General features: G+C 46.8%; 1 protein-coding gene across 1 annotated transcript; it reads left to right on the top strand.

Moving 5' to 3' along the window:
- Positions 1–3,770: 3,770 nt before the first annotated feature.
- On the top strand, positions 3,771–4,367 carry LOC121786726 (putative late blight resistance protein homolog R1A-10). Its single transcript, XM_042185356.1, has one exon. The coding sequence runs from the start codon at positions 3,771–3,773 to the stop codon at positions 4,365–4,367; it is 597 nt and encodes a 198-aa protein (XP_042041290.1).
- The last annotated feature ends 21,480 nt before the right edge of the window (positions 4,368–25,847 follow it).

The following is a 25,847-nucleotide window of genomic DNA, read 5'->3' as shown; positions in this document are numbered from 1 at the left end:
CAGTTATTGGTCCAGTTGCTTAAGGGCACCGGCTGTCGGTTTAATGGCTTGAAAAATGTGTAGTGGCACGGCTTCAAGTGTACTTTTGATAAGCGCAAGTCTCCCCACGAAGGAAAGGTGCCTGTGGGCCCAGCCGGAGATCATTGCGGAAATTTTCTCCCGCAGAAACATAAACATGTCAGTTCGCTTAACACCCCAAAAAATGGGGACTCCCAGATAAAGGAAAGGGACTGTACCTCGTTGGAATCCTCCTTTCCTCTAGATTGCGGTGGCCCATTCCTCATGATTTTCAGCAATGTAGAAGTTACTTTTGGCTAGATTGATTTTTGGGCCGAGACCTTTGCATATTCTTCTAAGCATGCTCTAAGTCGCCGAAGGGGTTCCTTAGCTGCTTGGGTAAAGATGGTGATATCGTCCGCGTAGGCTAGGTGGCTTATCTCCATGTAGTGTCGGGAGGCCTTAAAAGTCATGTCCTGATGGCCCAGGATTAATTTTTCGAGTGCCCGCGAGAGGTAATCCGCCCCAATCACGAACAAGGCCAGGAATATTGGGTCGCCGTGTCGAAGCCCGCGGGTGGATTTGAAGAAACCCGAGGGGGCCCCATTAACCAGCACCGAAAACTAGCAAGAACCAATGCATCTTTCAACCAAGGACAGCCATGTGTCCCGGAAGCCCACCATTTTTAGGATCTTGAGGAGGAAGGGCCATTGGACGCGGGCCTTAGCCATGTCAATCTTTATAGCCACATTCGGGGCAGGGGTACACCATGGCAACTCGTGGAACATCTCTTGGGCAAGGAGCACATTATCATTTAACAGTCGCCACTTCACGAAACCACTTTGGTTCGGGGCAATAACCCTCAGGAGGAAGGAGGTGAGCCTTTTTGTGAGTATTTTGGTGATGACTTTGTTGATGACATTACAAAGGCTAATGGGCCAATAATCCCCCCAAGTCTCCGGCACATGCTTTTTGGGAATGAGGACGATGCTCGTTGCCATGAAGCTCTGAGGTAGGTAGGCCCCGAGGAAGACCTGTCTCACCGCCTCAACCACATCCGAGCCCACAATGCTCCAGCATGATTAATAAAAGGTGGCCGTGAAGCCATCCGGCCCCGGTGCACTGTTTTCTGAAATATCAAAGGCAACCCATTTAACTTCATCCTCCTCTGGGGGATTGGAAAGATCCTCCAACTCTTCCGAGGGGGGAAGTGGATGGATCAGAGTCGGATCGGGATCATCTAGGATCGGGGCCGTGGGTGCTAACAGATTTTAGAAAAATTCGACGGTCGAGGTCTTAATCTCCTCGCATCTGTGATTTCGTGCCTGCTCACCATGATTCTATGAATACGCAATCGGACTTCTTTGGTTTTACCCAACTCTGGTAGAATCTCGTATTCTTGTCCCCCCCGCAAGAGTAGCTTTCTGGCGCCAAAAATCCTCTTCCATTTTTAGGAGGAGAATGTATTTAGCTATTAGCTTGTTCACTAAGGTCCTGTTTTCGGGTGTCGGGGCCGTCTCAAAGTCGGTTTGTGCCTCAGCCACGCTCCATGGTCCGTAGATTAAGGTGAATGTTCCCGAAGATATCTCTATTCCATTGCTTGAGTGCCCTTTTAACCCTTGCAAGCTTAATTTGAAAGTTGAGAAGTCCCCCTGCCTCGGTCGGTTGGCCCAGGATTAATTTTTCGAGTGCCCGCGAGAGGTAATCCGCCCCAATCACTAACAAGGCCGGGAATATTGGGTCGCCGTGTCGAAGCCCGCGGGTGGATTTGAAGAAACCCGAGGGGGGCCCATTAACCAGCACCGAAAACCAGCAAGAACCAATGCATCTTTCAACCAAGGCATGCACTCAAGTAAAGTTTATAGGTTTCTCTTGTCGTTCAAAAATTGTTAAAGGATGGGATACAATTCTAAAGGGCATAGCAAAAGATGTCGCAATATAATGTGAATAATTGTTACGAGAGTCATGACCCCCTGAAGAGAATATCAGTTACTACTGTTAGAAGTAGGCTGACCTTACAATACAACAAAGAGGGGAAAAAGGCAAAACACACTTATTAATTGTAGGTTGTACTTTAAATGACTGTACTCATTAGATCTTGACATCCATTTTCTGAATGCATTTGAATGTCAATGCTAATGTATTATCAATACAATTGAATTTTTCTTATGGTGCAATATTTCTAGAACAGCTATTATAGCAGGAAGGTTCACATGTCTCAATGCCACTGTTGCACTATTTTTTAGCACTACAACTACTTGCAAGTATACAAGACAGAAATAGTATAGCTAAAGGTCAGTACCAGCAGAAATAGTATAGCTAAAGGTCAGTACCGGGATATTGAACACAGGGAATATAATTACAACTGGCTATCATGTACTAAACGTCATATACTATCTAGAGAAATAAGAGTTTTGGTTTAACTAAGCAAAAACAAATAAAGCAAATAAAATAAAGCAAGTAAATTAGGCAAATAGTGGAATTCTTAGGATAGAGCTTTCACAATTATGGTTATACAAATTCCAACTACAATACCCTAACACAGTTCTTACTTCAGTAGAACGAGTCGCCTAAGTTTTGCCCATGCGGTACAAACGTGGATTACTAACACTAGGGGCGTCAATCCTAGATCCGTAACTCCCTAAAGCTCCTAAGACCCTTGAAAAGTCCCCACTCTCAATTAACAATGCCGTTTTAAGGGAAGCTAATTGTAGTGTCTATTAAGCCGATCTAACTCGCCAACCTCCTCTCACGATTATGTAGCAAGTTTATTAAATCATCACAGAATGTGTCACTCAAACGTGAAGCAATTATCCAGAACATATAAAAGAAACGAAGTAAGAACAAAACAAATATTAAATAGAAAAACAGAATTGTATAAATCAATAAAAGTTAGTACTCCAAAATTGTAAAAGATTGTCATTTTTTTGTTATCAACTTCTCATAGTCATTTCTGCAAGAAATCTGAAACAAAAAATGGCATACAATCTTCAATCCCTCATCACCATCCTACAACAAATCCTCGATCCCAAACAAATCCACTGGACTTTCAATTGTAACAAACCCCAACTTGAATCACTACTCCAAAAAGCTGAATCTTTGATGCAGATTCTAGAAAAGTCTTTACCCTCCCAAATAGCAACTTTGGAGAGATACAGTGTATAAAGAAGAGGATATTATTGAATCACAAAAAGATTCATCAAATGTTGTCTAACCCATGAAGCGAAAGCTTGACCTTTTCCACACCAGATCTGCAGGAAGTCACTCAAGAGCTTGATTCTGCAGTGGTTTTCTTGCATAATCTGACAACAGATTTGTAGCGAGCAACCCAACAACTTGAATCTATGAAGCTCGTGGAAGAATTGGAGGAAAAGAGTGCTTCTTCCTCGAGATCTAAGAGTGATTTGGTGGCAGTTAATACAATTCTGTTGGAGTTGAAGGATCGTCTCACGAATATGGAGAGGAAGGTGGAGATTATCCCCATCGTTGGTATGGGTGGTATTGGTAAGTCTACCCTTGCTCGAAATCTTTATGACGATGCATATATTTTTTCTCACTTTGATTATCGTGGTTGGGCTGCGATTTCACAAGTTCCCAATATGCGGGAAACTATGTTAAGTCTTCTTCGTGGCCCGGATGAAAAGTTAAGCGAAAAACTGATTGAATGTGAAGATTATGAGTTGAGAGAAATCTTGCATAAGAGGTTGTTTGGGTGAAGATATATGATTGTGTTGGATGATATATGGAGTACGAGGGCCTATGATGAGATAAAGATGTATTTCCCTGACAATAGTAATGGGAGGCGGATTGTGATCACCACTAGGGATTCTGAAGTGGCAGAACAAGTTGCGAGCTCGAAGATTCTACATCGTGTGAATTTTTTAGATGAGTATGTGTGTCGGGATCTACTTTGCCAGATTGTGTTTGGAGAAGATGATTGCCCTGACGAATTGAAAGGGTTAGTATCTAAGATATTGAGCGATTCCAGTGGGCTACCTTTTCCCATTCATGTGATTGGAGGGCTATTGTCAAAGGTTGAAAGATCAAGAGATGTTTGGGAGAATGTTTCAAAGGATGTAAAAGCTTTAATTGTTGAATCAGACGAGCAACGGTTGTCCAATATACTCTCCTTGAGTTATAACCACTTGCCGTTTCACTTGAAACCATGTTTCTCATATATGGGAGCTTTTCCAGAGGATTACATAATTAAGGGATCTAGACTTAAGAGTTTGTGGATAGCCGAGGGAATTGTGAAATCCAATAGAGATAAGAGTTTGGAGGAAGTGGGCAAGGATTACTTAAAAGCTCTTGTGGATAGGAATCTACTTTTGGTTAGACGAAAAAAGCACAATGGGAAACCAATGAGTTAGGCCATCCACAATGGAGCAGATGATAGCGCGCCCGATGTACTCTTGTGGATAGGAATCTACTTTTGGTTAGACGAAAAAAGCACAATGGAGCAGATGATAGCGCGCCCGATGCATCGGGCGCGCTATCGTCCGCCACTGTGGCACTGCGGACTACGGATGATGCGTCGTCTGCGCCCGAAGCTTAGTCCGCGGACGAAGCGCGGACGATAGGGCATCGTCCGCGTCATCGCCCGCCCACTGTGAGCGACGCGGACGATGGCGCGGACGATGCAACGCATTTTAGTTTTTTTTTTTAATTCGAAAATTTTGTTATATATATACCCCAACTTCACTTTTCATTTGTAACTTTTGGATTAACTTTTAAACTCTCAAATTACGCTATAAAATGGATTCCGGTGGATACTCAAGTCCTAGTAGCCCGATGTTCGGAGATGGCGCACGGTGGCCGGGTACACAACCTGGTGAATATCTGTCGTTCGACGCCAACACGCAGTACGATCTGGACATCAGTACAGATTCGTACGATCTCTCCGACATGGAGCCGCTTCCCGTCGCGCCGCCGAAGCCGCCCCCGCCCCCGTCCCCGCCAGAAAGAAGCGGACCAAGCACCGGGTGCACAAGTTGCCACCTCCGACAACTTGTGAAGAGTACGCCCCCGGCCGTATGAACTACCAGCCGGATGAAACCCTCATCTTGGTGAGGTGTTGGGTGGATATATCGGAGGACCCGATATTCGCAAACAACCAGAAGGAGCTCGCGTACTGGGAGCGCATCGCCGAGCGCTACAATGAGGCAAAGCCACCAAGTGCTATAAGCGCCAACGGGAGCAGCTCCGCAAGCACTGGGATTAGGTGAAGAAGCAAATCAACCTGTTCGCGGCAGAGTACGAGAAGTGCTCGAGGGATCAGGGAAGCGGCGAGAGCTTGAGCGACGTGCGCGATAGAGCGTTGTTGTCGTACCGGTCCATGTACGGTGACTTCAAGCATTTCAACATCTGGGTGCTCTTGAGGGACAAGCAGAAGTTCTAAGGCGGGATTCTGCACACCGGTGCGGCGAAGAGGACGAAGACCACCGACACTGGTGGTTACACGACCAGCGAAAGCAGAACTCGTCCGGTGGACCTCAACCAGACGTGCACAGAGGAAGAGAGTTCCGGCACACCGATGTCCTCCCGGCGGCGTCCCATAGGCATCAAGGCTGTGAAGAACAAGGGGAAGGCGAAGGCGACATACTCCTCGGCCGCCGCCCCCTATCGCCGATCCCGACCCCGACCCCGACCCCGGCGATGATCCAGGCGACACTTGCCTACGCAGATTTGGTAACGGCCTCGATGGCGCGGACGTTGTTGGATACGCACAACGCCCTTATGAAGTGTACGGATCCGGCCCAAGCCGAGCTCCTCCAGAGGTTGAGCGATGAGTTGAGCCGGAAGTTGGGGCTTTTGTTGGATAGTCATTTTTTTATTTCTAACTCGTGTAACTTTTTTTTAATCAATGATTTTTTTGCCGTTCTTTTAGTTAATCGTTGTGTTTTTTAATAAGTTTGCATTTATATATTTGAAAACATTTAAATTAAATAACAAAACAATAGTAAAATGCTTAGGGCGCCCCACTGCAGGTGGCAGGAGGATAAAATGCTAACGTGGCGGTGCATTAGGGCGCCCCATTGTGGATGGCCTTACTCTATCCATAATTTGTTGAGGGATCTGTGCATAAGGAAGGCTAACGAGGAGAAGTTTTTAAATGTCAAGAATTGCATGAGTCGTGTAAGTGTTCACTCGCCTTCTGAAATAGAAGATGTGTGTTCGCCGCAATTGATGTCACTAACTCGATCTTTTATATGCACTAGGAAGAAGATTACATCTAATTCTTTTTTTATTCTAGACTACAGTTAACATTCCTCAAGTGTACTGGTTTTTTTTTATTCAGCTTTGGGGGAGACGCATGAGGATCATGCGTCTCTTGTTAATAAAACGCATCACGGTCATGCGTCTTTGTATAAGACGCATGAGGAACATGCGTTGTTGGTTTTTTAATTTTTGGAAATTGGACTCCTAGGAATTGGAAGAATAATTAAACTGGACGACAACTACTTAGAAATTGGAGTATTAAGCAACTGAGTAAGGATTTAATCAGGGCGGTGGACTCCTTGGGATTTGTCTTAGCCATTACTTTGGGCGGTGGGAAGCTTAGGAGTTTGTAAAAGCCGTTTTACTTGGCGTTTGAGTCATTGGAACTGATTAAGTCATTTAATCTGGCTGGTAAAATATTTTGGAAATAGTTTGAAGTGATAAAGGCTGGGCGGCGTAGAACTAAACTGCAACGGGTAAATCCCTATTTACTGAAGTAGTTAAAGTTTATTGGGAATTTGTTGCTTTGGAGGAGAATTAATTGGGCGGTTGATTTACGAGGAACAATCAAGCAGGGCGGCTGGCCTCCTAGGAATTTGTTAAGCCATTTAATCTTGGCGGTGACATCCTAGAAAATTCGAAGAGTAATTAAATTGGTTGGCAGCTGTTTAAGAGTTTGAATTAATCCGAGTGGTTAGTGCTTTGGAATTGGTACGATCATTAAATTGGGGCGGTGGAGACTTAGTATAAGTAGAAGTCAGCTTACTCTTTTGAGATTATCCATTTGTTCCAACGACGCATATTCCTCATGCGTCTTATATAAAGACCCATGACTGTAATGCGTTTCATTAACAAGAGACGCATGATCCTCATGTGTCTCTCCCAAAGCCGGAATAAAAAAAAACTCCAGTACACTTAAGGAATGTTAATTGTAGTCTAGAATAAAAAAAAAAAGAAATAACCCCTTGTGTTTTCCATGTTAAGATTGGTTAGGGTTCTAGATATAATGGGAATTGTCTTTGAGAAGTTCCCGGTATTTAGCTTTCTCCTGCACTAGCACTTCAGGTTTACCTATTGGAATATCAAGATTGTGGAATCTGCAAACCTTGATTTGTATGCATTGCATGAGTCTTGGTGTTCTATCTAAGATAATATGGAAGACGCATGAGTTAAGACATCTTAATTTCTACAAAATAATCAAAATTAAAAAGGGATAAAAGATATGATTTGTTCTTAAGAAGCTGCAGACTGTTTTCGTTCAGATAACTCCTTCACTGATTAGGAGTGGTTTCTTAGAGATCATCCCAAATGTCGTAAAGTTAGGAATCTAATACAAAGATTCACCAGACACTGAAGTTGATCTTAGCCCTCTTCGCAAACTCCAAAATTTAAGCTGTCAATCTGAGTTGAATGAAGATTATGGCCATTTTCTGAACAATATCTCAGATTTCCATGTAAAATTAGAAAGTTAGCAATATCTGAATGTGTAGTATCTCGGATTTTCTTGACAACTCTATGTGGACTACCGAATCTGGAAGTGCTCAAAATAGAGTATTGTGTGTTTGAAACATACGAAGTCGGAGAGTCAGAGGAAGAAGAGTGGGAGATAACAGAAGGAGATGAATTCCGGTCGCTGCAATTTCTGAGCCTCAGGTACTTAAGAATAGTGTGTTGGAGAGCCGACGAAACCAACGAAACCAACTTCCCTAAACTCCGTGACCTGTATGTAATCAGATGCTATCAGCTAGAGGAAGTCCCTTGCGACATTGGAGATATCCCAACCCTCCAAGAAATTTTTGTACGTGAATGTGGCGCATCTGTAGTTGCCTCAGCACTTAACATACAGAAGGTGCTGAAAGAGGAGTATGACAACAACGACCTCAAAGTTCTCATACAAGATTAGAAGCCAAAAGGTACAAATGCTAAACTATAAGCAATCAAAAAAAGCATGCTAAACCCTGAACCCTTATAGTGCTATATATGTAGTTCTCGTATATGAATATTGTAGTGTGTTACGGGTATTGTGTGTAGTGAATATATTTTGTGCATGTATTATGCGTGCTTTGTGTATAGAGTGTGTTTATATTTTCAGTAACGTGTGTATTATGTGCAATATATGCAATGTGTGTTTTTTGTGTTAAGTTTGTGTATTTTCTATTTATTTGTGTATAGTGTGTGTATTTTGTATAGTGTATGTTGTGGGTAATGTAAGTAGTGTGCATTTTGTGCATTTTGCGTATTTTGATCGGGGATGTGTACAGCGTTTGTTAATATTTTGAATAGTGTGTTTATATGCAATTTATGTATTTTATATAGTGTGTACTGTGTTCAAGTAGTGTGGAGTGTGTGAATTATGTCTACTTTGTGTGTAAGGTGTGCATTGTGTGTATTTTTTGGGAAATTTGTGCATGTGTGTGTATTTTTTGTTTATGTGTGTAGTGAATATATTTTGTGCATGTATTATGCGTGTGGAGTGTGTGAATTATGTCTACTTTGTGTGTAAGGTGTGCATTGTGTGTATTTTTGGGGAAATTTGTGCATGTGTGTGTATTTTTTGTTTATGCGTGTAGTGAATATATTTTGTGTGTAAGATGTGCATTGTGTGTATTTTTTGGGAAATTTGTGCATGTGTGTGTATATGAATATTGTAGTGTGTTACGGGTATTGTGTGTAGTGAATATATTTTTTGCATGTATTATTTGTGCTTTGTGTATAGTGTGTGTTTATATTTTCAGTAACGTGTGTATTATGTGCAATATATGCAATGTGTGTTTTTTGTGTTAAGTTTGTGTATTTTCTATTTATTTGTGTAAAGTGTGTGTTTTTAAATGTTTGTATTTTCTATTTATTAATGTTTGTATTTTGACCAGGGATGTGTATAGTGTGTCTATTTTATGCAATGTATGTATTTTGAGTAATTTGTATTTTTACAATGTACGAAGCTTGGAGTATGTGGATTGTGGGTACTTTGTGCATAAAGTATGCATTGTTTGGGATGTTCGTGTATGTGTTGAAATTGTGTATTTTGTGTAGTGTGTATTTTGAATACAGTTTATATTTTGTGTGTATGATTTTAGTGCATTTATGTTTTATATAATGTGTTTATAGTGCTATATATGTAGTTCTCGTATATGAATATTATAGTGTGTTACGGGTATTGTGTGTAGTGAATATATTTTGTGCATGTATTATGCGTGCTTTGTGTATAGTGTGTGTTTATATTTTCAGTAACGCGTGTATTATGTGCAATATATGCAATTTGTGTTTATTGTGTTAAGTTTGTGTATTTTCTATTTATTTGTGTATAGTGTGTGTATTTTGTATAGTGTATGTTGTGGGTAATGTAAGTAGTGTGCATTTTGTGCATTTTGCGTATTTTGATCGGGGATGTGTACAGAGTTTGTTAATATTTTGAATAGTGTGTTTATATGCAATTTATGTATTTTATATAGTGTGTACTGTGTTCAAGTACTGTGGAGTGTGTGCATTATGTCTACTTTGTGTGTAAGGTGTGCATTGTGTGTATTTTTTGGGAAATTTGTGCATGTGTGTGTATTTTTTGTTTATGCGTGTAGTGAATATATTTTGTGTGTAAGATGTGCATTGTGTGTATTTTTTGGGAAATTTGTGCATGTGTGTGTATATGAATATTGTAGTATGTTACGGGTATTGTGTGTAGTGAATATATTTTGTGCATGTATTATTGGGTCGTCGTGTCAAAGCCCGCGGGTGGATTTGAAGAAACCCGAGGGGGCCCCATTAACCAGCACCGAAAACCAGCAAGAACCAATGCATCTTTCAACCAAACCCTAAACCCTAAACCAGCACCCTAAACCCATAATCCGCAATATCCTCAAATTGAACAAGAATATGTTTAGCATTAATATATTTCCAAGTAAAGCCACGGCAAAATTTGATGTTATCAAGGGCCTTTTGGATTTGATGAGAGGCCGGTATAGAATGAGAAAACTTACCAATGATGGCGTGACCGAGGCTTGTCACCAACTTTTGGACTTCCGCCCCGAAAAAATAGATAGCCGGGATACCATTGGACGTGGTGGCGTATCCGATGTTTTGGATATTCTCTGGGTCAAAGACTTGCGGGCCATCTGGACGTGGTGCTTCTCGAACCATATCTGCCATTGTGATTGGCTTGTTGACATGTCGCACGGCTGGATCAATGACTCCTTGAGGGGAGTTACTCTTCGGCGAGTTAGACCAAGCCCCCTTAACCTTGGTCACCCTACCCCACCGTGTAGGTCACCATGCATGCCACCCTCGGCATGCGTCGAATTGGCGCCTCATGACGCATATGCCGCTACCTCGGCTTCGTTGGGACCGACCGAGGTCATGTTCGAGGGGGCCGTGTTGCAGGCGTCGTGGGTACCAGGATTATTTCTCGGCCAGGTCCGGAACGCACTCTCGTGCGACACGCCGGGTTCGAAGCTGTCCCGAATCTTTCGAGTGCGTCCTCTTTCAATAGGTGGGAAATCTTCAAGGGGTGGAGTATATTTTACCAAGGACAAATCCGGGGCTGGGTCCATTGCCGGCGGGAGAAGGAGATGAGGATCCGTCACCATGGGGACATTCTCCGGCTGGGACACGACGAGGAGGGGCTGCGCCGGCATGGTGTCCATCTTCTCCGCCGCTTCCAATGAGACAAGGTTCAAGATGTTGTAATGGTTAGGCTGCCTAGGGATGGCAACGGGTAGGGAATCACGTGATTCCTTGGCTTGGAAAGGGACCAAGGCACTTTCTAAAAGAGTGTTTGTTCTTTTTTTCCATTTGGGGCAAGTTGACTTGCACTTCAACCAAGGACATTTGGACTTCACATGGGGCAGCCTTGTCCTCTTGTGGGGAGTGTGGGGGGTTTGTCCTCACATCGGCCGACGGAGTTCATGGAACCGCCGGGCACCTGGCCGGAGTTTAGTGGCGGCGCGACGTCGTCCTTGCTGTCATGGGCGCCGAAATCCAGAATCACATTCACAACGCGGTGGAAAAAGCTCGGCCAACCAAATTCGGGTTCTTACTCTCATCAAGTTCAGAGAAGGCCGAGGCGAGTCCCTCCTTGCATTTCGAGAACTTAGGGCCGGGGCTATCTTTTCCACCAAAAGATAGCTTCTTCTGTAGTTGTTTGTCTTCCAGGAGGGGTGAGAGGACAAATCTTTTTCGCCATTTCCTTTAGATGGTGGAGCCGGTGTACTTTTACGAATTTTGCACCGTTTTGTAGCTTTTATCATCATCTTCTTGCTCGGCGATTTAGGGAGAGGGTCCTCGGCCGACCGAAAGACCATTTGTATAGTGAATATATTTTGTGCATGTATTATGCGTGTGGAGTGTGTGCATTATGTCTACTTTGTGTGTAAGGAGTGCATTGTGTGTATTTTTTGGGAAATTTGTGCATGTGTGTGTATTTTTTGTTTATGTGTGTAGTGAATATATTTTGTGTGTAAGGTGTGCATTGTGTGTATTTTTTGGGAAATTTGTGCATGTGTGTGTATATGAATATTGTAGTGTGTTACGGGTATTGTGTGTAGTGAATATATTTTGTGCATGTATTATGCGTGCTTTGTGTATAGTGTGTGTTTATATTTTCAGTAACGTGTGTATTATGTGCAATATATGCAATGTGTGTTTTTTGTGTTAAGTTTGTGTATTTTCTATTTATTTGTGTAAAGTGTGTGTTTTTAAATGTTTGTATTTTCTATTTATTAATGTTTGTATTTTGACCAGGGATTTGTATAGTGTGTCTATTTTATGCAATGTATGTATTTTGAGTAATTTGTATTTTTACAATGTACGAAGCTTGGAGTATGTGGATTGTGTGTACTTTGTGCATAAAGTATGCATTGTTTGGGATGTCCGTGTATGTGTGGAAATTGTGTATTTTGTGTAGTGTGTATTTTGAATACAGTTTATATTTTGTGTGTATGATTTTAGTGCATTTATGTTTTATATAATGTGTTTATAGTGCTATATATGTAGTTCTCGTATATGAATATTATAGTGTGTTACGGGTATTGTGTGTAGTGAATATATTTTGTGCATGTATTATGCGTGCTTTGTGCATAGTGTGTGTTTATATTTTCAGTAACGTGTGTATTATGTGCAATATATGCAATGTGTGTTTTTTGTGTTAAGTTTGTGTATTTTCTATTTATTTGTGTATAGTGTGTGTATTTTGTATAGTGTATGTTGTGGGTAATGTAAGTAGTGTGCATTTTGTGCATTTTGCGTATTTTGATCGCGGACGTGTATAGTGTTTGTTAATATTTTGAATAGTGTGTTTATATGCAATTTATGTATTTTATATAGTGTGTACTGTGTGCAAGTAGTGTGGAGTGTGTGCATTATGTCTACTTTGTGTGTAAGGTGTGCATTGTGTGTATTTTTTGGTTGTTTCCTTCCCGGTGGATGAAGGATGCGCAGAGGTTACTTTGGCGCTTGAGGACCCTTAGCCGAGCAACCTCTTGTCGAAGATGGGCCGAACCCCAGCCTGTGCCGCTGATCAACTTAATCACTTGCTCCGAGTCCAGCTCGAGCCACATTGGTTGTTTGAATTCCTGACCTTGTCAGTCCAAGTTGGGCGGCTTTGAGCTCCGCCTCCAATGACGATTGGGCGTCTAGTGGCGCGGCAAACTCGAGGATCAGCCTCCCCAAGGAGTTTCGGATAAGTCCTCCCCCTCCCGCTTTACCCGTTGCTTCCGAGTAGGCACCGTCTGTGTTGATTTTAATCGTCCTCCGATCTGGGGGGTGCCATTTGACCGGCATGGCGAGGGGCCTCGGGAATCTTGTCTCGGCCTCACTCGGGATATTCATCCTAAGCCTCACACCCTTCCAGTGTTTCGACTTGGTATTTCCAACGGCCATATTGTTTCGGATATAAGTCTGAACCTGCAAAACCACATTAAACGGCTTGAACTGTGTCATTTGGTGCCGGCTCCTATTGCATTTTGCCCATAAGAACCACATAATGAGGTACGACATGGCATGGCTGAGGATCCTTGATTGCTGTGTTCTCCACGCCCAGACCCCGAGTCTATATGGGATCGTGTCATTGATCCGCATTTGTGGAGAGGATCCTTCGAACCAATCATCGAATTCTCTCCAAACACAAATTGCTCCCGCTCCTTGGATGGAAAGGTGTTGCAATGACTCTATGCCTGGCCTTTGTGGGCAACATTGGCATTTTGATGCCAACTCCATCTTTCGCCATTGGAGTTTTGAGAGCAACCGCCATATAATGATGGAGATTGAGGAAGTAAGGCCAGCCTTCCAAATGTCATCCAATCCCCGGACGATAGGAAGTTGTGTTGGGATGGTCTCCCAAGTCGTGGTGAGGGTGAAGTCCCCGAACCGTGAGAGGTCCCATCTCGGGATATCCGGACCCCCGTCAACAATCGGTGTGCCAAGGATTTGTTCAATGGTTCGTTGTGGGAGGCCAGCTCGAGAATGTAGCATCCGGATCTTGGACTCGTCCCAGATCCCTTCCCGGATGAAATCCCCGACCAGGGCGTTCGGGCATCCTCTATCATCATGTGCGAGGTCCCTAAGGGCGGACTCTCCGAGCCATATATCATCCCAAAAATAGATTTTTCCTTGCCCCACCACCCAGCGAATATGAGGTTGTGCTTGGGCCCGAACTCGAATAAGCCTCTTCCAAATCATGCTATATGTCTCCCTGATATTCTAGCAGTGAGCGGTGAAGCGTTGTTGCAATACTTGGACAACATGTATTTTGCCCACAACGAGTTCTGCTCTCGGAATCTCCACCAAAGTTTGACGTTGAAGGCATGGAGAACTTCTTTGAACTTGTGGACGCCAAGGCCCCCTTCGGCAGCAGGGAGGCAAATCTGGTCCCATCCGATCCAATGGGTCTTTTTCCTTTCATTCGAGGATCCCCAGAAGAATCGAGCCAGTTATTGGTCCAGTTGCTTAAGGGCACCGGCTGTCGGTTTAATGGCTTGAAAAATGTGTAGTGGCACGGCTTCAAGTGTACTTTTGATAAGCGCAAGTCTCCCCACGAAGGAAAGGTGCCTGTGGGCCCAGCCGGAGATCCTTGCGGAAATTTTCTCCCACAGAAACATAAACATGTCAGTTCGCTTAACACCCCAAAAAATGGGGACTCCCAGATAAAGGAAAGGGACTGTACCTCGTTGGAATCCTCCTTTCCTCTAGATTGCGGTTGCCCATTCCTCAAGATTTTCAGCAATGTAGAAGTTACTTTTGGCTAGATTGATTTTTTGCCCGAGACCTTTGCATATTCTTCTAAGCATGCTCTAAGTCGCCGAAGGGGTTCCTTAGCTGCTTGGGTAAAGATGATGATATCGTCCGCGTAGGCTAGGTGGCTTATCTCCATGTAGTGTCGGGAGGCCTTAAAAGTCATGTCCCGATGGCCCAGGATTAATTTTTCGAGTGCCCGCGAGAGGTAATCCGCCCCAATCACGAACAAGGCCGGGAATATTGGGTCGCCGTGTCGAAGCCCGCGGGTGGATTTGAAGAAACCCGAGGGGCCCCATTAACCAGCACCGAAAACCAGCAAGAACCAACGCATCTTTCAACCAAGGACAGCCAATGAATTTCACGTCGGAGGAGTCTTCCTCCATAATTTTTCCCTGCAGGAAAGTGGCGAGGAAAACTTTGAAAATGAAGGTGAAGGCACGGAAAAGTACACCAGCCCCTCCCATCAAAGGCACTGGTCGGAAAAGGTTCGTACCCTCACCGATGCCGGAGGACAAGCAACTTAGGAAGAAGATTGATTTCGGGGCCGAAGGGAGCTCGCCGGTCGGAAGCCCAAAATGCAAAGGCCCCATCTTCCCGACGTCGATGGAGCCCTCCCCTAATCTCAACGGTGAAGATGAAGCTAAGATTAATGAAGAACTTGCCGGCGCCAGAAATGTTGACAACGCTCCGGCCGACGACCTTGCGGCCGGCGCAAACGCGGGGACTGGTGACGGAGGAGAGCACAACCCCCCACATGATGGCTGCTCGGAGAGAGATGGCTCTAGCATGGGTCAAAAGGCCTGGGTGGACGCGCTAGTCAACTTGCCCGAAATGGGCACAACAACAAAATCACTTTCCGAAAGTTCCTTGGCGCCTTGCCACTTCGGAACACCACGTGATGCTGGCCCCAATGCATCCGTTGAGCCCCCAAAACAACAAAAATCTAGCTCCTTTTTGCAGCAACCCAACTTTCCCGAATTGGCTTGGAGACCAAAACCTCCTTCCGAAAGTGGGCTAACTCCTTTCCGTCCCAAGAGCTCACGTGAGACGATTGTCGTGGAGGCCCCAACGCAACCAACAAAGGCCGAAATCATCCACTTAGCCGCCTTGGACTCGGCGGAGATGCTAGACACATTGGTTGCGCAACCTCTCATTACGGCCGGCCACAATCCACTGGAGTTCCCCCTAAACCCTTCGGGATGCATGCAAAGTGTCACACACACACCTCGGGATGGAAATGGACCCTCCCTTGAGGACTTTCCCCCTCTCGAACGAGGACGAACTAGCAAGCTCCGAGCTACGTTTGAGGCTAGTTCGGAACATTATTGTGCGGAGTTCGGCCAGCCGCGACCGAAGTCGAACCCTAACGTCTACCGAGAAAAGCCTTTTATCGAGACGATGAACAAGGCCACGCCTAGTGCCGAGATGGTTGCAGTGACAAGAGACACACCAACACCCAACGATACGCCTATGGATGATGCCGAACAGACCCTCACCGAGAAGGATAAAGTCGAGAAGATCCACACCGAGAAAGAAAAAGCCGAAAAGCCGAGAATGGAAAAGCCGAGAAGGGCACACAACGGCAACGTAGGTGCCGAGAAGATCCACACCGAGAATGGAGAAGCCGAACTCAACAATCCGAAGAGAAATGGAAACACACCTAAGTCCGCGACGGATGCCGCAACACAAGGGCTGAATGTAGTTAATCAACTTGGGGGGGTAGAAGCTACACTGGGGCCCTCGCCGTGGCCGAAATCGATGGCGGACTTGCTTAGGGGTACCCCGTCGGGCTCGGCGAGTAACACTCTACAAGGCCGGGGTGAAGGCGCCGCAAGCCACCCCGGTCGGCCGAAAACGATGGCGGACATGCTCAAAGGCTCGACTGACCCTACCGGCCCCCAAGCCTTTGAACCGGATAAGCTCCAGAACATTGGATTTGCTTCAGTGTCCGACGGCATCCCGGCCATTTACTTCTCCGGAGCGGAAACTCAAAAGCTTGCTGAGAGCATGGGACACGCCATTGTGGGTAAGTTTTCTCACTCTATCCCTACGGGACTGCAAATCCAAAAGACCCTCGACAATATTAAACTTCGGTGTGGATTTAGTTGGAAGTACATTAATGCTAAACATATTCTCATTCAATGCGAGGACTTGGCGGACTATGCCCGAATCCTTGGAGGCCCAAGGGGTACGCCCGTTTGGCTCATTGACCGACACCCGATGAGGGTCTTCAAATGGTCCCCGGACTTTGATGCTTACTGCGAGTCCCCCATTGCGGCAATCTGGTGCAACCTAATTGGCCTCCCCATTCACCTTTTCGACCAATCCGCCTTATTCGCCATCGGCAAGCTTCTCGGCAATCCAATACAAATTGATCGAGCCACGGCAAACAAGACTCGGCTTTCATTTGCCCGAATCTGCGTCGAGATAGACATCACAAAACCACCTACCGAAGAGATAATCCTCGATCTTGGTGGGCGAGAAACGGTGCAGCGAGTCCGATGGGACAAGATACCATCATATTGCCGAGAATGCAAACATGTCGGCCATGCAAGTGAGGTGTGCTATGCGACGGGCAAGAAGGAACGGCCGCCAAAGAGAAACTACCACAACGGCCCGCCAAAACAGCCACAACCCGAGAGACAGACCGAGAAGGGGAAGCAAGATATGGGGAAGAATGCCTCCAGCTCCAACGAATGGAAACATCAGGGGAAGAAGCAAGGCAAGGCCGGTGATCGACCAAACAATAACAAAACAAATGGGGAGGACTCCGGTGATATTTCCTGGGAGGGACCGAACTCCAAGGGTGACTCTACTTTGGGGAGCGGACCGAGCTCCGGAACTCAGAATGCCGGGCTTATTGCCGGGATCGAGACTGGGAAGTCCCCACCGAACCGGGGGAATCCATTGCATCCCACCACCGAACCACCAACACCACGTGGGAACATGGACGTGGAGTGGGGCTCCCCCATTGCGAGGAGCTTGGTCTCACCAGTTCGGCGAGGGAATCCGAGAGGAGGCGCGCGCCATGCTTTGACAAGGGGGCGTGGGTTCTTCTCGGCAAAGAACCACATGAGCACTAACCAATATTATACTCTCATGGAGAACGGAGAATTTGATGTTGAGAATTGTGGGGATGCGGACGAAGACCTTATGGAATTGCATGTGGGGGCCGAGAAGTTAGGAGGCAACAGTTCGGCCGAGGACGCCGAGGAGGTCGCTCCGAACAAAGAGCAACACCGTACTGACTATCAAGGAGGGCCTTCAACCTCTTTGGGTACGCACCCTTCTTGTTAATAATGTCGTACAATCTCATGTTTTGGAACGTGAGGGGGATCGCGAATGCGCCCACTCAAAACGTTCTGAAAAGACTAATTGGTTGTCATAATGTTTTATTTCTTGCAATAATGGAACCGCTCACACAACCGGACCCGGACCGTTTCTCTAAGGCCTTGGGGCTGTCCTTCATTGGTTCGAACATGAACGAGAAGATTTGGATGTTTGCGGAAGAGGGGTCCACTTTTGATATTGAGGTTGACTCGGAACAAATTCTCCACGGGTACCTCAAATCCCACCGCCTTGCTAGGCCGGTGGCCATCTCAGCCGTGTACGCCAAATGTACAAGGGCTGAAAGACATCACCTATGGGACAAGATGAGAGAGATTGCCGGGCATCTTGAGGGAACACCTTGGATCATCGGTGGCGATTTCAACACCATGCTATCTCATCAAGACAGAGTTGGAAGTGATACCAACCGGCAAGCCGAGATGGTAGATTTTGCGGAGGCAACGGAAGATTGTAGGCTGCTTGACCCTGGTTTTGATGGAGCGGCATTCACTTGGGCCAAGAATGGCCTTTTTGAAAGGTTGGATAGAGTGCTTGTCAGCGAGGATTGGACTAAGACCTTCGAGGCTACTCGGGTTACGAACCTCCCCCGGATTGCCTCGGACCATGGACCAATTCTTGTCAGGTGCACGAAGATGAACACATCCGCTGGAGCCAAGGCTTTCAGGTTCCAGAACATGTGGATCCGACATGAAGGATTCATGGCCGTAGTGCAAAAAGCATGGGAGGAGCCCACGGGGGCGGGTGGAATCCTAAACATTCAAATCAAGCAGGCCAGAGTTAAAAAGGCCCTTAAGGAGTGGAACAAAGAGGTTTTTGGAAACATTCATGCTAATCTAAAAGAAAAGGAGGAAGAAATTGCTTTGGCCCAATCTTGTTTCGAAGCAAGGCCGACCCCGGATCACAGGACAGCGATCAACAAACACATTGCCGAGTACATCCTTTTGCTGAAAATGGAAGAAGATTTTTGGCGACAGAAGGCAGCTCTGAGGTGGCTTGCCGAGGGAGACAAAAATACCCGGTTCTACCAAAGCTGGGTGAAACAAAAGAGGGTTCGTCTCCGCATCCATTCAATACGTGTCAATGGGCAGGAGCTCACCGAGGAAGCCGAGATTAAAAAGTCCGCAGTGGAGTTCTTCCAACAACTCCTTGCCCCCAATAATCCGACACTTGAAGATCCAGACCTCGATCTAATCCAGCAGGTCCACTCAGCCGAGCAGTTCGCTGACATCGCAGATGCTCCAAGTGCGGACGAGGTCAGGAGTGCCACCTTTTGCATTTCCGGAGATAGTGCACCCGGACCCGACGGCTTCTCGGCCACCTTCTATCAAGCCTGCTGGCCTATTGTGGGACCGGAGGTAGTGGACGCAATCAGACAGTTCTTCAGAGGGGCCTTCCTGCCGAGGAGCATCACGGCCACAAGCATAGTCCTTATCCCAAAGAAGGCTTCGCCGGAATCATGGACCGACTACCGACCCATCAGTCTCTGCAATGTTTTAAACAAGATCATTACCAAGGTACTTACCTCTCGACTCTCTCCTTTCCTCCCACAGGTCATCTCCCCAAACCAAAGTGGATTTGTCAAAGGTCGGCTCCTTAACGACAACGCACTTCTGGCTCAAGAGATGTTCCATGAGCTTGCTAGATGCTCCCCAGCGCCTAATGTGGCAGTAAAGATTGACATGGCTAAAGCCTATGATAGGGTCCAATGGCCATTCCTCTTCAAAGTTTTACGCCGTATGGGTTTCCCGGATTCATGGATTTCACTTATGGAGAGGTGTATTGGGTGTTGCTGGTTCTCGGTCCTTGTTAACGGGGCACCCTCGGGCTTCTTTAGATCAACTCGAGGACTTCGGCAAGGAGACCCGATCTCCCCTGCTCTGTTCGTAATCGCGGCGGACTACCTGTCCCGAGCATTAGATAAGCTCATCCTCGGCCAAAAGGACATGACGTTCAAAGCCTCCCGGAGATGCATGGAGATCAGCCATCTAGCCTATGCGGACGACATTATCATCTTCACTCAAGCGGCGGCAAATCCTATGCGCCGGCTAAGAGCCTGTCTCGAAAAATATGAAAGAGTCTCCGGCCAACAAGTCAGCCTCGCCAAGAGTAATTTCTATATTGCCGAGGCCCATGAACACTGGGCAAACTCGATCCAGGCGGAAGGAGGCTTCTCTAGAGGGGCCTTTCCTTTTCTCTATCTCGGTGTCCCTATCTACCGTGGTGTCAAGCGCACGGACATGTTCCTCTTTCTACGGGAAAAGATTGCAAGAAGGATCTCAGGATGGGCACACCGTCACCTATCCTTTGGAGGAAGGCTTACGTTGATTAAGAGCACTCTTGAAGCGATCCCCTTGCACATCTTTCAAGCCGTCGAGCCCACGGCCGGTACCCTCAAGCAACTTGATCAACAAATGGCCCGATTCTTTTGGGGGTCTACGAATGAAAAGAAGCGGACCCATTGGATTGGATGGGAACAAATGTGCCGGCCCACTGATGAAGGAGGCCTTGGGATCCGAAAAACTATGGAGGTCCTCCACGCTTTCAATATCAAACTGTGGTGGCGATTTCGGGAGCAAAACTCCCTTTGGGCAAGATACATGATGGCAAAATATTGCTCCAACTCCACACCGCTCACCTTGAGATTGCCGAGCAGGAGTAGCCCTACGTGGAGAAGGCTCTCAAGAGCATGGCCCCTCGCGCAACCGCACATGAGATGGCTAGTGGGACAAGGGGACATCTACTTCTGGGATGACATTTGGCTTGGCAATAGCCCTCTGAGGGAACTTAGCCTTGATGATAGGGGAAGACCAACCACCCGGGTCTCGGAGTTCATTACAAATGGTGGTTGGGATGTGCCCAAGCTTCAACTCCTTCACAATCAGGCCGGCCTCCCTCAGCATGTTATCGATGGCATCATTAATACACCGATCCTCCATGACGAACAGGATATCCCGAGGTGGAACCTCTCTAAGCATGGGGAATTCACGGTGGCTTCGACATGGGACACACTTCGAGGACGAAACCCGATCATCCATGGTTTGGGGGACGTTTGGAAGGTAGGCCTCACCAACTCAATAGCCATCTTTATCTGGAGGCTTCTCTCCAATCGGGTGCCGGTTGACACGAAACTTCAGTGGCGGGAGATTGAGCTAGCTTCTAAGTGCCAATGCTGCCCCCACAGACCGAACACTGAGTCACTCCAACACCTCTTCATCCAGGGATATGGAGCTCGCAGAGTATGGAGTGAGTTCGACGGCTGGTTCACAGGCCCGTTCCCACGCATCCATATCAATGACACAATCCCTACGAGAATCGAAGTGTGGGCGCGAAGGTGCCAACAGCCGAACAAGAAACATCTTAGCCGAGCCACTCCATACCTCATCCTTTGGTTTATTTGGTCGGAGAGAAACAGGAGCCGCCACCAAGGCACACAGTTTAAACCACAAAACGTGGTATGGCAGGTCCACATGTTCATTCGAAATGCTATGTCTAATGGAAGCTTGAAGCCGAAACATTGGAAGGGAGTTAAACTTGGAATCAATATTCCTCAACAAGCGGCGGCAATCAGGGCGCTACCCCTAGCCATGGCAATCAAATGGAACCCCCCGGATCAGCCGTGGATAAAGCTCAACACGGATGGCTCCTATAATGAAGCGAACGGCAGTACAGGGGCTGGCGGGATTATTCGAGACCACTCGGGTAAGATGCTCGTCGCCGTCAGCACACCCCTTGAAGCCCACTCGGCACAATTCTTGAGGTTGGCATGGATATTCCCGAAGACCTCTTTGTTCCATCTTTTTAGAGCGCCTTTGATCCTTGCGAGTTTTAGTTTCAAGTTGAAGAGGCCCTCGGCATCCATGGGGGCAATCCAATCTTCACGCACAAGCTCATTAAATCCCCCATGTCGCACCCACATGTTTTGAAACCGGAAGGCTCTACCGCCCTCATGGTTGCTGGGCAGCCTGCTTCTGACGAGCAATGGTCCATGATCCGATGCGATGCGAGGGAGATTTGTGACTCGTACCGCATCGAATAATTGGGATGTCGTTTCACTAATCAGCACCCTATCCAATCGTTCCATACGGCCGTTCTTAGCCCAAGTATACTCTGCTCCGTCATAGCCCGAGTCCAGTAATCTACAATCCTCAATGGCTTCAGCAAAATCAACCATTTCCGCCTGGCGGTTTGTGTCGCTCCCCGTCCTATCCCGCAGAGATAGGATTGTGTTGAAGTCTCCTCCAATAAGCCAAGGCATCCCTTCCACCACTTGAGTAATTTCCCTCATCTTTTCCCACAGCGCAACACGCTCCCCTCTTGAGCATTTAGCGTAAACCGCCGACAGCAGAATAGGAGAAGGAAGCCACGGACAACTAAATCTCCCATGAAGCAGATGTTCCGAGTCATCCTCAACAATAAAATCCATTCCCTCTCCAACGAAAATCCAGATTTTCCCATTAGTGTTAGATCCCTTGAAGGACATCCCCAGCGCTCTTGAAAACTTGTCCGGATTAGGGGTAGTGAGCGGCTCCATTATTGCAGAAAGCAAATATTGTGGGATTTAATTAGTCTTTTAAGGACATTTTGGGTTGACGCATTCGCGATCCCCCTAACATTCCAAAATAGAAAGTTTAAAGACATGATCAACAAGAGAGGGGCATACCCGGCGGGATTGAAGGCCCCCCTTGAAATTCAACAATTTGGAGGTCATTCCCCCCTTTATACGGCTCGGACTCCATAAGAGCAAGGTTGGACCCCTCGGCAACTTCATTATGTGGAAAGGATTCCTCCCACTCTTTATCATCTTCAAACTCATTTTCCGTAAAGTTTTCTCGGGCCATAAGGGTGTAATAGCGGTCGGTGCTCATGTGGCTTGGTCCTTCTTGTGATCCGGTGTTGTCAAGAACAAAAGGCTTGAAGAAGCCTTTTGAGCACCCACGGTCGTCCGAGGCCGGCGCTGCTCCTTGGCGCGCTAATACCACACCTTTCGCCTTACCCCTACGTCCACCATCAAGGGACGATGTTCTGGCGAGCGGCCCCTTAGGAAGGTTATGGCCGTGGTCCATGGTCATGTCATTGCCCACCGCGCTATGCATTTCCCCTAAGTAGTCGGGCCCCATCCAATCCGGTCCCGGGCGCGCACTAGCCTTTGGGTGTTGTCGCGGGTTACTCTCTTTTGCTATGTATTTCCCTTGTTGTTTCCATTCCATGAGATCATTGTTTTGTTTCGATTCATCCATATACTTCTTGGCTCCCATTCCACCTTGTTGTGACGGTTTTGGAGTAGCTATATTATAGTTTCGTTTCGGGGGACGCTCCACCTTCCCGGACGCATAGCAAACATCACTATTGTGGCCCACGTGCTTACATTCCCGGCAATAGGACGGGATTTTATCCCACTTAACTTGCTGGACCATTGTGCGCCCACAAATGTCAAGGATAATCTCTTCGGGTGGTGGCTTAGTAATGTCGATCTCAATGCACAACCGCGCGAATGATATCCTCGACTTGTTGGCCGTAGCTTTATCCACTTGGATCGGGGTTCCAAGGAGTTTCCCAATTGCATAGAGTGCCGATTGATCATATAGGTGGATCGGGAGGCCAATTAGATTGCACCATATCGCCGCGATCGGAGACTCACAATAGGCGTCGAAGTCCGTAGTCCACTTAAAGACTCTCATCGGGTGTCGATCTATGAACCACACAGGCGTGCCCTTGGGTCCACTAAGTAGTCGAGCATAGTCCGCCAAATCCTCAAATTGAACAAGAATATGTTTGGCATTAATATATTTCCACGTATATCCTCGACGAAATTTAATATTATCAAGCGCCTTTTGTATTTGATTGGAAGCCGGAATTGAATGCGAAAACTTACCTACAATTGCATGTCCAAGGGTTGATGCAAGCTTTTGGATTTCGGATCCGGAGAAGTAAATCGACGGGATCCCATTAACCGATGAAGCAAAGCCTCTTTGGATGCTCTCCGGAACAAATACTTGCGGGCCTTCATTTGCCGGCTTCTCTCGCACCAAGTCGGCCATGGACTTCGGCTTGTTGTTAATCCTCTCGGCTGATTTGGGGCTTTGAGCTTCGGGTTGTGAGTTCGTGCTCGAATCCCCCTCTTCCATCGTTTCATCGGGTGGCTTAGGTGTCTCCGTCTCCTTGTTGGCCCGCACCACTTTGGCCGGTAGGGTTGCCGCCCCCTTAAGCACCGTGTTCTTAGACGTGTTTTGGTGAGAGTTCTTCGTCCCGGCCGTTCCCTCCAATGCCGAACCAGATTCGAACGTCTCTCGGATTCGCCGAGTCCTTCCCCTTTCCAAGGGGGGGAAGTCTTCTAGGTTTGGTCCATTCTCAAGGAAAAGCATGTGTGGGTTACTATCTTTATCAATGCGCGGTTGCTGGTGTTCAACATTGTTTGTGTGGGCCGCCGCCGGTGAAGTTCCGACGAGGAGTGGTTGAGCCGTCGCCGCATCAAGTGACTCCGCCACATCCAAGTCGATGATTTGGAGAATATCTCCCTCTTTTGTCTCTATTGGCTGCATTGGGATGGAGGAGTAATGCACCACATGTGACTCACCACTTTGGTAGGGGACAAATGCACTTTCAGAAAGGGACCTTGGTTTTATTCCCATTTCGGGTAAGTTGACTCCCTCACTCCTCAATGCACTTTTTGGACCGCATTGGACAGCCAAATCCTCTTGGGATATGCATGTTGCTTTGGCTTCTTCTTCCCCAACGGTCATCACCATTTCGTCGGGTACTTCGCCGGCGGTGAGGGTTGACGCGGCTGCCGGCGGTTCTTCATGAGCCATCGCATCTTCTCCCTCGGTCACAGGTGCCTTAGGTTGTTTTTTCTAGCTTTTTCCTACCATGTCGCCATTGTGGTCAGCCGGGAATAGACTTACCTTACTCCTTGAGACGTTGGCTACTCGGCTAGTGCCGTTGGTCTCGGCACCGGAGCCTTCTTCCGGCCCAAAGTCTAGTTTCTTCCTCAGTTGCTTGTCTTCCGGTAGTGGGGATGGCACAAATCTCTTCCGGTCATGTCCTTTAGTTGGAGGAGTCGGCGTGCTCTTCCTAGCCCCCACCCGGATCTTCTTGCTCTTCAACTTCAATTCTTTCGCCGAAGACTTCGGCTTGGGGTCTTCGCTCGCGTGAAAGACCATGAAGTGGTCAGGGATGAGCCTTGGCACTTCGGGATCCGGGGGAGCCTGCGTGGGGTTCGCGGTGGGGTCCGGCATGTCTAGCCGGGGTACAACCTTGGCGGTTGTGCCGCACCTCGATCCGAGACGGTGGTATGGCGGGTCAGAGGTTGGAGGTGGTGCTTCTTGGAGAACACGATGAAGCTTACTCGGGTCTTGGGGTCGTCGCCGATGGAAGGCGGTTGTAAGAGTGGGGTGAGGGTATGGGATGGGGTGAGTGGACGTCGGGAGCGAGCCGGCGGAGGTTGTGGTATGTAGGCCGTGAGATTATAGAGTGGGATTATAGAGAGAAGGAGGAGCCTCTCTCATACTCAGTGGACTCATTGCCGAAAACATTTCTCATTTAGTTGTCAGCCATACTTGAGTGAGCGCGAGGTTTTTCTTTAAATAAATCCCCGGTCACTAAATCCTTTATCTATTCATAACTTTAACTGCGCAGTCACATAACAAATCATAACATACCATATCTGATCTTGTGTGAACCGGGAATGTGGCCACATTCCACGACGGTCACTGGACCGGCCAACTCGAAAGCTAGCACACAGTCCCATATGTGTACACTAGTCCGAGTAGGGTTTGCGGCCCTAGTGGGACCCGAATTCGATTTAACATGCCTGGCATAGCCAATAGATATAAACAAAACATGGCATGAAAACTCATTCAAAAATATTCACGTTTTCACATAAAATCACGTTTTGAAAGAAAAGCCCACCTTGTTTGCTTAAATTCTCAAACGAGCGTTCCTCGACTTGCTTTTACTTGTCTTGAGACGACGCCCCTTTTATAAACAAATAATACTTGAATTAGGCCTAAGTAATTATTTGTTTAGTATGCATGTATTCCTAAGCGTGCGATTATGCTTAT

The sequence above is a fragment of the Salvia splendens genome, chromosome 22 (assembly GCF_004379255.2).
Source record: "Salvia splendens isolate huo1 chromosome 22, SspV2, whole genome shotgun sequence".
Taxonomy (NCBI): Eukaryota; Viridiplantae; Streptophyta; class Magnoliopsida; order Lamiales; family Lamiaceae; genus Salvia; species Salvia splendens.
This window is presented reverse-complemented; position numbering and strand designations above follow the sequence as displayed.